The sequence below is a fragment of the Phalacrocorax carbo genome, chromosome 1 (assembly GCF_963921805.1).
Source record: "Phalacrocorax carbo chromosome 1, bPhaCar2.1, whole genome shotgun sequence".
NCBI classification, from domain to species: domain Eukaryota; kingdom Metazoa; phylum Chordata; class Aves; order Suliformes; family Phalacrocoracidae; genus Phalacrocorax; species Phalacrocorax carbo.
The window spans coordinates 43473242-43487080 of record NC_087513.1 but is presented as its reverse complement, the minus strand read 5'-3'; the positions used below and the strand labels follow the sequence as shown (position 1 = coordinate 43487080).

Sequence of the window (13839 nt, the reverse complement as noted above, 5' to 3'; positions counted from 1 at the left end):
AGCTCCACACCATCCGCTTTGAAAAAGCAGATTTGTGAGAATGTTAAATGCATCAGCTGTAAACAGCCAGCCTTCAGTTTAATGACCCTACAGCAAACTATATGCTCAGCTCATTTAGCATCGCATGAGAATGTAATTCGCTTCCATTCCTTGCAAAAGTTTAAAAACTTATTTCCATGAATTCCGTTTTCATATAAACTGGAATTAGTTGATATTGTCCCTCTTTCTGTCACTTGACAAAAAATGAAAAAGAGAAAACTTAATTTGTCATTCGTGTCACATAATCACTTGCAGCTCGGTCTTGTTTTAGAGTAAACATCTGCCATGCACTGCTCTTGCCTTCTCTGAATGTCATTTCCTTATGTAAGCTGGTTGCAAAGAAATGTGTCTGCAGACATGATGCTGCAGGATCATGACAGTTTAACATACTAGTGACAGCATGCTAACAATGCAATTTGTTTATGTCACTGATATTAATAAAGTATCTGGACCTAAAAACTCACACAGCTGTTAAAATTTTCCATGTTTTGGTTTGTGGTTCTATGGGCAATTTCTATAGATATTTAAGGCAACTAAGGAAAGAGACAACCTCATAAAATTAGATCAAAGTCCAGTTGCTCTGCTTATTGTCCAAATCCTTACTTTAGAAATCATGACCAGAAACAAAGTCATACTCAAGTCAAATACCATTCTTTCTAGATTAATAATGCTTAACAAAATCATATTCCTGAAAAATGTATTCTTCATTACACCTTTGAAAATAAGGTATTTATCCTCAAAGATCCTGAACACTTAGGAACATAATGAGCCAAAAAAACCAGGAGTGCTCCTTTTGACACAATTATTCTGCTCTTCATGCATGGACACACACATATTTCTGCTTTAGGTACTTAAATATAGCATCCTTGGTTTGCAGAAAAAAATAAAAACCGAGGTACACGTTGAAATAGATACTTGTAACTAGTAACTTTCTCGATAGCCCAACAGATGCCAAAATGAGGACAGATTTACATCAGAGATTATGAAAATGCAGGATCATTTGAGAATAATAAAAGTAAATGGTGGGAAATGTTAACAGCAACAGCTGTGAGAAGACATTATGGAAGATTAAAAGTATAGAAGAAAGCAACAATAGTAAAAACAGTTTAAAATGTAAATTGCTTCACAAGAGAGATTCTTTAATTATGGTTTCTGGAGATATTTGAGCAATAACTGCAAAAACAGTGAGGTAGAGATATTTATAATTATTTCAGTATCCTAAGAACTTACTAATATTTTAAAATCACAGACAGGAAAATTATAGCAGATCACACAATTGGATGAACCATGACTTTAAGGTCTATAATGACTTTTTTAGGTTGTGCACAGAATAGCAACAACAGGCATACTTTAGTGGTGGAGGCAGATGCAAAGGTATAGAAAGTTTCCCTACACAGCACAGTTGATTTGTAGCAAAACTTGATTTTGCCCAAGAGAGCCTTAGAGAGCAAGAAGTAGGCATATCTATTTTATGGTCTGCTATTTCATATCTGTGGGATGAATGTTTGTATTATTGCCATAGACACTGGTACCCAGAGTTGGACGCAGCTGAAATGTTGGGAGGCAGAGGAAAGGGAAGAGGGCTGAATGTGTGCACACAGTGAATATCGCTAATACTGTGCTATATACAATTCCTTGAACCATTCATAGTAACTCCCACCCTGCTACCAGAAGCAGAAAACTGAACAGGTAATAGTTGCAACGTGGCAGAACACCAAACTGCAGGGACACATGGCAGAAAGCACAGTATTAGCGCAGTGCTGAAATACACATCACCCAGAAGCATCGGGGTAGAAAAACAATCCATAAAGTATGCATGTTCACTGAACAACATCCCAAAGGATTAAATTCCAAATCACATCAGCAATTTCAATGTGCGGCCAAAACTTTACAGCATGAGAACAGGCATTGCATTCTATTAGGATTTTAAGTTACTGTTCATGATGTCTCTCAGCCTTTTCTGATACTACCCGCCCTATGAAACAGGGCTCCCAGTATTCTTTTGAACTCTGGAAAAGTTCTTTTTCCAAAAGTACAATATTCCAACTTGAGGCTCATCTAGTGAGACAAACACCAGAAGAAGACTTATAGTCATTCATGCAGGAAGTTAGTTAATAAATGACAGGCAAAATCTGGAATTATTTTATTATAATTATAATTAATAATGTATTATGGTGATTATGGTTTGGCTGAGACCAACCGGCCATCCAGAGCTAGTCTGAGACAACTGCCAAATCTTCTGCACATGTGACAGATGGTGGAAGCATTTTAAAGACTCCCTGTGCACAAGAACTCTGTGTAACGGGGGCTCAGATTCAATGCAACAGCAAAGTAGCTGAAGCAGGTCATGGTAAAAAGCACGCTAAGCAGCATAAGGCACCTTTAAAGCTTTGGGTTTCATCCATGAAAGGGTGAGGAAAAAAAAAGAATAGTGCGTTCAAGGGATGTGAGGGGAAAGTGGTTGCACAACTTCTGTTGACTGCTGACTGATGAAAGTGAGGGAAACCGTGGCTTTTTATACAGTGCACTAAATTGAGCAAGTATAGGGGGTGTAAAGACAATGGCTCAACTCAGTGGAGCTATATCTCCTTCTTAAAGGGCTTGTTTAAACTTCCCTAACAGTTTTTATGGACAACACAGGGTGGTTTGGAAACACTGCAACTTACTTTTCAGTAAACCTTATTCTTCCCAAGAACATAATTCATTTTATGTGTTTACGTCTAATCTCTTTTGGCTCATCTTACTTTGAAAAGGGTTTTGAACTCCAAGAATGTTCCTCAAATACTCCCTTTAAGAGTCCCAGAAGGCAAATGCTAGAGTGTAGAGGAGGAAGACAGACCAATAAATGAAAAGTAATATCGTACAACTGAGAAGTCTCCCAGCCACATCCCAAGTTACACCCGCTGCAGAGAATCAATCTTCCTTTCTAATTAATTTCTTATGGTATCTGAAGGAAGGTAAATTGCAAGGAATTGCATTCATACACCAAAAAGAAAGTCCAAATTATAAAAAAGAAATCAAAAGAAGAATGATAAAACCATTGATATCTGATGCTGCCAGTGTCTCTTCAGCCTTTCACTGAACCATTACAATTCTTTCCACAGAACAAGCAAATAAGCTGTACTCCTTTCTCCACCGATGTGCTTTCCAGAGCAGTATGCAATCAACACTTAAGCCTTGGCTTATATTGCATTCATGAGTTTAACTTTTTATGAAGTCATTTAAAGAGCAATTTGATATTATTATTTGGATGAGCTCTCTCAGGCTAGGTTTCCACATGGTGATCCTTCAACCCTTTGCTTTTTGGCAAGAAGCAGAGATGCAGGTGCTATCTGAAACCAGTTTAGAGTGGAATCAAACTGGGGACCTGGTTGTCGTTTTACACCAGTTCCATACCCTTAATTTCAATGAATTATTCCTGACTTATTCATGAAATGAGAATCAGTCTGAAAGTATACATTTCCTAGAAACGGTATTACCCTTAGAGATATCATCAGCCCACCTCTCTGAAGAATAATGTATTGGCAGCTCACAAAAAGAAAAAGTTCTAAAATATATGCAGAAGCTGTAATTTAGGTTGTCAGAGAAAACCCAAGTTCAGTTTTCATGAAGAACATGGGATTGCTGTCAGCAAAAGTTGCTGGCTCTAACAATGGACAGAGCACTGAAACTTGTCTCCTCATTGCTAATGTAAATCAGACATTTGCAGCCTATCGTTTATTTTCTGCCTGCACAAAGATGCCAGCACAGTCCTTTACAACAGAAAGGTGAGGGCAAATCATGCCAATATGAAAAAGGCTTATACTAATGACACCGCAGAGAATCACAGGTTGGAAGGGACCTCAGAGGTCATCTAGTCCAAAATGCGTATGTCCTTCACATATCTGCAGGGATGACAAAGAGAAGAATAATCCTCTTGGAAGTTCATCATACCGGTGGCAAGGCATACCTTGAAGCCTTGACACAAACCTTATTATTTTTTGTTCAGAGTAGAAAAAATAAGATCTAAAATGCTATGTGAGATAAGATGTAATCTCAGGTATCCACGCTGTTGTGAAGGACCGAAACCTATCCTACCAAAGTGAGAGCCTCGGCAATCTCTGTACTGCTTTTTCCACCTGATTTCATATCATAAATGGGACACGCATTGTTGAAGAACAACATAAACAACCTTTTATGTGTGCATTTGACCCAATACAGGTTTTTTGTGACCCATTTTGGCAAGCATGTGTTTCGTTATCATCAGAACTTATAAAAATATTTCATTCTTTCCACTTCCTAAACACTTTTTTCCTAGTTCAAGGAATAACATACATTTACACACACACACACAAAATCTATGTCAACAAAGCATGATTAAGGTTGTAAAAATCAAGCATCGAAAGGTCAGAAAATGCCAGAATTGTCTGAACATCCATAATTTAAATCCCTGATGCCTGTGCATTATAAAGCTTTTAATTATATGATAGCTTGTAGTATGTTCTGTGGCACCCTGTTTAGAGGGTCCAGACAAGTACAGGAGTTCAGCTTTCATTCTTTGTGTAAGGGAAAGCAGTCATCACAAGGTAAGCTCTATTTCACATCTGCAGGCTTTAAGCTCAAAAATGACTTTGGGGTTTGCTTGTGCAGTTTGCTAATGTCAAGAGCAGTATGCAAATGCACACTGCAGATGGAAGATATTGAGATTTTAGTTGTTGCGATCAAATAAATCTTTCCTGAATACACATGAATTCCATTTTTTTGAAAGCCTTGTAACTTGCATAAAATTGGTCAACTTTTCACTCAAGACCCAAAATAATCTCCCGACAAATTTGAAGTCCCTTCTTTACAACCTGGCAAGCGATAGACTCAGAGATGAAAAACTCAGAAACAGAAGAGTAGTTTTTACACACAATATTTTTAGCCATTCTGACAAAGTTGTGCAAACAAACCAAAACATATTTATATACTGGGAAATGTTGGACAATCTCATTGATAACTGATGATAGCCTCCCTGTGGTTTCACATGCAAAACATGCACATACCTGCATGCTATATAGAACAAATTAACACATACATTACTAAATAATACTTCAAAGCAAAACAAACACGAAGTGTTTGAGTGGCATCTAGAGTTTTAGGAATACTAGGAACAATTTAAAACCCCCTTAATTTGGACCTCTTTTTTTTTCAGGCAAAATGAGTGTGATTTGAAACCTGGGTGTGAATATTGCATGGTGGGAAGGACTCTACTAACTTCATTCCCAGGTGAAAAAAAGGTATAGAAACATACAAAAATGGGGGTGCTAGCAAGACTGTCTTTAATTACATGACTCCCAGCCTCAGAATTTTCCACCCTTTCTACCACTTTGAGCTTAAGGTTCTTGTTCTCACATACAGAGCTCCACAAAAGTCCTTCCTGCCCACATATAATTTCTCATTTTCTCCTTCTGTTACTGTCTGAGTTCTATCCAAATTATTTTCTTAAACGCCTACTGTACACTTTCTCTGGTCTTTGCATCATGTCAGTGCTTGCGTTCCAAAGAACCGAGCCGTCTTCATTTGAATTGCTATCTAAAATAGACTTTTTCTCCAAGGTCAACAAATGCTAATATCTCAGCTAAAGCAACCTTCTTTTATAAGTAACTGGTTCTCCAGCTGAAAATTATCTTCATCTTGATGCATTGTATGCACTGTTTGACTAATGCAGACTATTCTTGACTTTTGTCACAGGCATATTTTCACCAGAGAACTGTGAGAAGTAAAAATTATTATCATACCTAGGTTAATATTCTAGAACTTCTTTAACTGATTTGCTGGGTTTGTAAAACCAGAGTCACTCTGTGAATCTTTTCTCCATTCCCAATTAAATACATTTTTTTTCCTTAAAGGAAACTTGATTTTAAAAAGATGGGACTGAAATCAACCCCCTAAAACTGAAGACTGCCAAATTTCGCAGCTGCTCCTTATCTCTATGATGGTCTGACCAAAACCTCAAAACTGACAGCTCTAAGTTCTGCAAAAGTTGGGTAATGAATGCTTATTTTTCAGACATGGATACAAGCCACCAATATGAATCTACTTTAAGCTCAAGGAAAAGAAACAGAAAACACTTGTCTAATCTGCAGAAGTACTAGTGGGAGCGTGTTTTTATGCTCACACCCATATATACGTGTACAAGAGCAGGATAGTGTTGTTTCTTTTTTCACACTGCATATAAAATGGGATATAACCCCGCTTCTCATTTTCAACTGCTCATGGGTCCCGCAGAGGGCAAAATGGGTGGAGAAGACCAGGGTTCTTGTTTCAGCCAACACCAAATGCATGCTCTGACCCACATCATCAGGCACACACGAACTCTCTGCTTCCTAGAGACTGTGCGTATTCTCCCTGTGCTTATCAATTGACGAGGCAACCTGTAAAAACCATGTCCCATTTCAGAGACTCAAGATTGCAAGTAAGGTCTGGGCTTCTTAATATTTTATCTTACATCTTCAACAATAAATTCTTCCTAAGTCCCCTTCCCATGTGAGAAGTTTGCTTCTTACCCACTCATGGTGGTATTTAGCGTGTTGTGTGCTCAGAAATCTAGCAGTCTCAGACACTTGCTTTCCTTTGCTATTCCTTATGAACAAAATGAGGATGTATCAGCAGGTGTGAAGGATGAAAAGTATCTCTAGAGCTCAGATAGTTTTTTACTTAGCAAAGCACTGTTACCTGTCTGCATCCACAGTCACGTCATGAACCCCTCTTTGAATGACGTCTCGAGAGGCAGCTAGGTCTGGTATTCGGTTCAGACTCCTTGTATATAGGTTGAGTCCTCCATCTGTCATGTACCTGAAAATAAATGTGTGGTCAATCAGTGCGAAATGCAGCCATCTGGCAACGATGTTTCACTCTAAAGTTAATGGACTGTGGAATTCAAATGTTTGAGGTACGGGCTGTCCTATTAGACGGTAGGCTTATACTAAATATTCTCACTTTGTGTGCCGAGTACAGGGAGATCAGATATGTGCCTATTTTCTAGGATCATTTGTCTTTTTCTGTGATGGCTTACAGGCCAATCTGCTTTATTAAAGTATATTTAGATTGAAACTCCCAAGTATCTTCAAAAATTTTAAGTGCATTTTAAGTACTGCAGTTTTGTCAAATAATAGCTAAATGGGAACAGAAATTGAGAACCCAAATCCTGGGATGCATTCATTCAGATATGAAAGACATACCCACTGAAGCCCTCACAATGACATTTAAGAATCTGTTTCTATCTGTGTTCCTTCAGCTTGATTCCTATCACTTCACATTATAATGAATAACTAATGAATCGAACAGTGAGTATAGTGCTGCTTACTCACTAGAGAACCATTAAAAGTTTCTGAGTTTCAAGCAGCAGCAATAATTTCTGGAATGCCTACCTACAGTTTAATATCTCTAAGAGAGGTCTTGGTGCTTATAACTGAGCGCTGCCGCAAGCCTGTCTTACTCTCAAGACCTGTCCATTATTTTCTCAAAGAACCTTTCATTAAACTGTCTTTCCTCTTAGGCTCTTGTTTTTTACATTTCCCTCCTGAAGTTTTTGGCAACTTTAGTGTAGCAACCTCGTACAGAGCTTGCACACATTTATTTGTGAGGGAGCGTGCACATGTAAGGCACTTAACACAGAACTATACAGGCACAAAAAAAAGTTTGGTATACCTCAGTAAACTTGCTCAAAGTAAATTTACAGGCTTACTGAAATAAGCGTAGTCCCAATCCTAGTATGATGGTGAAAATGATCTACTGGAGTTCACTCCCAATTCAAATAATCTTTAACACAAGTTCTCCTTAAGCCATGAAATGGTGCCACTCAAATCCATCTTTCAGTCAAAGTGTGTGTCCAAGTACATAAATATTTAACTTGAATAACTCTACACAAGACTCCCAGGCACAAGCCAAGGCACACACACACCGCCGGTGCTCCAGATGTTCTGTTGGCCGTCTCCCTGGAGTTCCTTCTGGGAGCTGATTTAACTGAAATCAGCTGTCCCAGAGACTGCAGGGCTAATACAGCAGCCCAGAAGCACCAGCCTCCACCCACACAGTTTGAGGTGGGTGAGCTGGTGTGGATTTTGAGAGCAAAGCTGTGGCAGGGTAGCCCTGTGCGACAGCTACAGTTTGAGGCAGCATCATGTCCTGGATGGCAATCTGGATGAAGGCAACCTCAAGTGCACTAAAACACAAAGGGCCAGTGTGTTTATTTTTAACTAAATTCTGAAGCATTTTACGCACTGGTAAGATTTGGCCTGAAGTTCAGCAAGGGATTTCTGAAAACCTGGTATCTGGAGTCTGCAGAAAGTAACTTTACATTTGTTTTCAAAGGTAAATTAACTGTCACACTTGCATGGTTGGTTTATCCTTTTATTAAAGACAAAATTTAGACTTTTTTACGTATTATTTAACTAGGGGTGAATTATGCATTAAGTTCCCAGGCTCTGGAATTGCATATTAAATTTAGCTGTGGTTTGAATGCAACCCAGTTTATATGGATTTTTTCCTGTGTAAGTAAGGCCTGAACGGAGAGATTTTACAAGTTCAACAGGCCTTCCTCACACTAATTTCTAATTACTGCTGCATTCCTGTCCCCAAGTGTTTAAAGTAATTAAACTGAAAATGGAAGAGGCATAAAAGAGATAAGACTTTACATGCCTCAGTGAATCCTGAAATTTCAGAGCTTATTAACTTGTTTTTAACATTTACCACACCTAAAAATGTTAACTGAGCACATTGCAACTTACTGTCTATTGAGTCATCCTTATTACAGATGCAAAGAAAAGTCACAGAAGATGACTATATTAATTCTCTAATGTGATAAGCTGATTAATACAACTCACCAGGCACTGCAAAGGATTCCCCTATTTTATTTTATTTTTTAGATAAACCCATGCATCCGTCAAAGGCAGCATATATATTTCTTTTATGAGAAAAGGTCTTCAGGCATTAAAGTATTACATTATCCATGTGTCTTTTCTCTGTTCTAGCACACATAAATATGGCCTCCTACTTGACAGCCACTAATGCTATGTTGTGGACAACCTTGTCAGCAGTGCTCCATTCACAGTCACTGAGACGGCACCAGGGAGATACAGGAATATGCTTTCTTTATAGTGATGCCTTTTCTAGAGATCTATCTTTGGATGGTGCTTGAGGTGAGACACTACTCTAGAGACAGCTTTTATCACAGATTTACATTTGCCCTTAGGAATGTATCATATCCAATTTCATCAGTCACTGTTCTCTACTCATAGCTATACTTCAAACTAAAAGATTACATTGACAGCAAGAGTCCTAAATGTATACAGAGCAAAGTAGTGTGGTGTGACATGGCCACATACTCTATGGGACTTCTGTTCAAACCAGTGTTACCTCAGCCACCAAGCAGCCTTGAGATGCCAACAGCAGCAGTGAACAGTAATTTAAGTATGAGCAAAACAGTAACATAGGTTTTTATTTTTCTTTTTTTTTTTTGATTTATGCTTTAGGAGTTCTAACATGCATAGGAGTGAAGTGACTTATGTTCTAAGATTTATATAAGAATTGTTAAATAGTAATTTGAAAGACAGAGAGTGCAGTACCCCAAAGTCAACCAATTGGTTAGGCAAACAAAAATAAAAATAATTGTCATTCTTCTTCCTGGGTATGATAGGAGAGTGACTGATCTGTTCTTCTATGAAAAGATATTCCTGCAGCTCAGATGATATGCACAGCTGAAAAACTGCAATGAAGGCCTATCACACAGACTATACTAGACAATATCTGAAGTGGAAACAAAGAAAAGACAGTGCTGTCAGCTTTTCATCAGCTGCATCTAATCCCTACCATCTCAAATAAAACATAAAAATACCAAAAGAAGACCCATCCCAGCGCAAGTGCAAAATCATGGTTTACCAGATAACTAAGAAATTCCAGTAAGTAGTACTTGTACTCTCATCAAAGTTTATAGCAAAGTTATGTTGATGTTAAAGAAGAATTGAATTTGAAAGCAGGTGAGAACAACACTGGCAGCTTAGGTGCTTTGTTTTGTTTTGGTTTTTTTTAATATGTATATTTTTATGTAGCAACCATAGTGCAACCTCCACTTGTGTGCCAAAATTTGTTAGAAAAATCCTATTGAACCTGCCAATCATGCATTAGCTCAAATGGGGAAAAACTGCTACTTACCCGCTATTGATCTCATCAGTTCTGAGGCTTTTCCCAAGAATGTCCCCATCGCTCATGTAGCCACCAACATCAACTTCAGAGGACATGTCCAAATCGCCACTTCCCTTCTCACTCATGTCAATCTGTGAGATATTTCCAAGGCGAGAAACAGCTGCTCGGCGAAGAGGGGTGGTGTACATGAATCGTGAAGGGTCTGTGTGTATGAAGCGACTTGCGCTGCTGCGAGGATAACCGGCACCCAAGGACGGGGCATCTCCTGCCTGCAGCCGAGGACTGGCCTGCCCTAGCCTCCAAGTCACTGGGGTGGACCGGCTTGTCAAGCTTGGTATGCTTCTCCCATTCACCTCAGTTGTCACAGTGCTGTCAAAAGTTGTTTCCAATGTGCTACCAAAGAAAATGGAGAAGTCAGTGAACGGTGCTTTCTCTGTTCCTGAGAAACAAGGAAAAGCAAAGGCTGGAAGAACATATATTTTTTTTAAAAAAGTTCTCTGTGTGTGTTTCTCCATGTGTACACATCTGTTTGTGTAAACAGTAACCTCTACTTATAAAATAACCTAAAATAAATTTTATAGGCTTCTAAATAGATGCATATGAAACAATAACCATCTTCGTGATTGATTGTATAAGACATTTTGACAGTAAAGTATATTAAAGTCACATTTATGTTGTTGAGGCAGACTAGCAAACAGTATGGTTAGTGTCATAGTTAATTTTCCCTTGCAAGCCTCTAATTCATTCAGCAATTAGTACTCCTACAGTCCAAATTTTTAGCAATCTACACAAAACCAGTATACCTGTGGCTTATCTGGGTCCCTCTAAGGCTGGACATAGTTTCTTCTAAATTCTGTCTTAGGTCTGCTATATTCTTTACAGTTCTCATTCTTCTTGTTTCAGGGTCTTCCCCTGGAAGAAACCAGCAAAACCAGCATAAATTTTAGCACACATGAGTGCATAAGGTTGAATAAAGTGCACACATGTATATACAGCTGGGAATACACACATATGATTGTAAATAGGTCTGTCCCTTTAATCTTTTTAAAAATTAAACCTCATTCTTTCAGTAATAAAACACACATACACTTATAAATAACATGTGGTATGTAAGAAACCCACCAAAAAGAGTCCGGGTGAAGTATCCCTGTTAGGGCCCAAATCTGTTAATGAAACTCAGATTTACAGTGTTGAGATTTTTATCCTCTGTAATCAAGGCATGATGCAGCCTCAGACCAACTGATACATTACACAGCCCCTTCTTCCTCCTTGACATTTTACATGACTCGGTAGGAAATAAAGCCATAGTAAATCTGTGTCTGGAAAGAATTGGGTTGACTGTTACAATAACTCTTCAGTATGCACTTAACATCTAGGCTATTTCAAAGTATTCTTTAAGTCAGGCACTAAATAAAGCATCTTTCCTGAACTGTAATGGTTTCCTGAAGGGGGAGATTATTGTTCATACGGGATTAAAAAAAAAAAAAAATTCTTGGGATAAAAATCTGAACACTCTAAGCACATGTGTCATTTATACAATTATGGATTTTAACAGCCTTCAGGTATCCATTGTGAAAAGCTAGTCTGGCATCTTGAATAGTGAAGCCCACAGAACTTCGCCTGGAACACTTGTATGATTAAAAAAAAAAAATAAAACCAGAAGGAAAAAAAAGTTATGTTATATGTTACAAAAGGAAAACATCATAAACCTCAATGCAACCTCCAAAAGTCATACATGAAGAAACAAAATGCATGTTTTTTCAAAAGCAAATCTGTGGCAAAAATCACTGATTTATTTAAGCCTAGCATTCTGATTCTGACCCTGTCCTGTATTTGTTGCTTGAAAGAAGGTTGTCAAGAAGGATCATTATTATAGTTACTTGTACAATGCTGAACGTGAAGTGCAAATAATTTCTTTTTGACTCTGTCAATGATAAATTTCATGTCACACTTTACCTTGTTACATTAATTTTGCTCCTCATTCTGGAATGCTAGCATCAAGAATGATATTGTGCAACCCCTAATATTATCTCCAGTATTTAACGTTAGATTTCAGCATTCTCATCCAGAACAAGCTTTTAATCTAATTTTGGAATCCTCATGACATTAAGAAGCTGTTTCATCTTTGAATACACCTAACAGGAGGTAGTCTGGTGAATTTAAACTCAACATCATATAAAAATCAAGGTCAGAAATGCAAGCAGAGGCAAAATACCATATCGCACTACGATATTTCACATTTGTAAAATGTAAACTACACATGCAGATACACATCCTCACGTAGCTGTATTTCTCATTCTGTTGCTGCCTTTCCTCTTCCCAGGTTTGTGTGTGAGTTTATATGATATAAATTAAAAAATGGTGATGTCTTTGAGAAAAAGCATGGTGGGCCATCTAAGTGAAAAAACAAGTAGGACATGTTTGGGAAGGAGGGAAAAGAAAAAACATTATATCCTTTGCAGGGTAGCTAAAATGGGAAAAAAAGGAAGAAGATCTTAATGCAGAGCTTGCAAGAAAAGATGCATAGGACAGAACTGGGAAATATTCAACATGGGGTTAGAAGCAATGAAAATTTTATATTTAACAAAACATTCCAGAAAAGTAAAGCAAAAAAAAATGGAAGTGCTACAGGAAAAAATTCTGGTAAGGTAAAAAGATCTCAACACAACATCTCTTTGAAGGCATGGGGAAAAGGTTGACTTGCAGCAGCACTACAAGTATGGGTTTAACACTGGTTTACAGAAAGCATTGGTTTAACATATACAGTGACATTTATTTCAAATATAAGGGAGAATCTGCAGAAGCGAACTATATTTGTTCAATGGTTCACTTAAGCTCCTTAATTCTGAGTTTTGACTAAAGGATGAAGCCTTTGAGCTCATTGACAAACTGAATTGCTACTGTACCCTCTTCTGCAGTCCAGGTCCTATCACCCAAACACTCTGCAGGCATTTAAGAAAAAGCCCAGCTCCTGACATTAAATAGAAATAAATTTTTCCATAAACCCTTTATTTCTTCCCTGATGGGCAAATCACGCACGGTACTAGCCAGTCTACCCTGCAGTTGCGGGTTTTCCCATCTACTCTGCCCCAGTTACGTCTTCTGTCCTCTTTGCTGCAGCCAAACAGTCCATCAGCAACTTCAGTGGTTTAATGATCCAACAGTCCATAAACCTCTGGGTTGGCACCATGGTACTGACAGTGAGGTCAACAGCCAGACAAGGTGGACACAAGAAGTGGAGGTACAGGCACAGCACTGCTGACAAACTCTCCATCTTCTCAAGCCACACCCCAAGGGCATCTCCTTTCACAAAGATTTGCTCCATGAAATGAACTACCTGTGTGCATTTGTACATGTAATACCTTGCAGGAAGCAAATGTTCACACTCAGATTGAAACCACCATAACTACTCCTGTGTTTCAAGCTAGATGTGTTCTGTCATGCACCTTGCTGATCAATGTACCCATGGATCCAACGTACTGTTTTGGAGAGTTTTCTGCACCATCCAGGAGACTGCCATGAATCAAAAGGACTCACGCCAAGGCAAAGCTGGATACCATTAAGTCCTATTAGACTGAACCTCCTGTTGAAAGCCCAGACAGTTCCCGAGCAGATGGTCCATGCCTGCTTCCAGGC

At 38.4% G+C, this 13839-nt stretch overlaps 1 protein-coding gene across 4 annotated transcripts in view; it reads right to left on the bottom strand.

Annotated features, from left to right (window-relative positions):
* Positions 1 to 13839, bottom strand: part of NAV3 (neuron navigator 3) — a 411830-nt gene that overhangs the window by 100103 nt on the left and 297888 nt on the right. For all 4 annotated transcript variants that reach the window (XM_064450028.1, XM_064450020.1, XM_064450013.1 and 1 more), the window contains exons 10-12: positions 11007 to 11115; positions 10213 to 10596; positions 6736 to 6855 (exon numbers count right to left, since the gene is read on the bottom strand). In XM_064450028.1, the coding sequence (XP_064306098.1) occupies positions 6736 to 6855; positions 10213 to 10596; positions 11007 to 11115 (613 nt within the window). The remainder of the gene's footprint in view (positions 1 to 6735; positions 6856 to 10212; positions 10597 to 11006; positions 11116 to 13839) is intronic.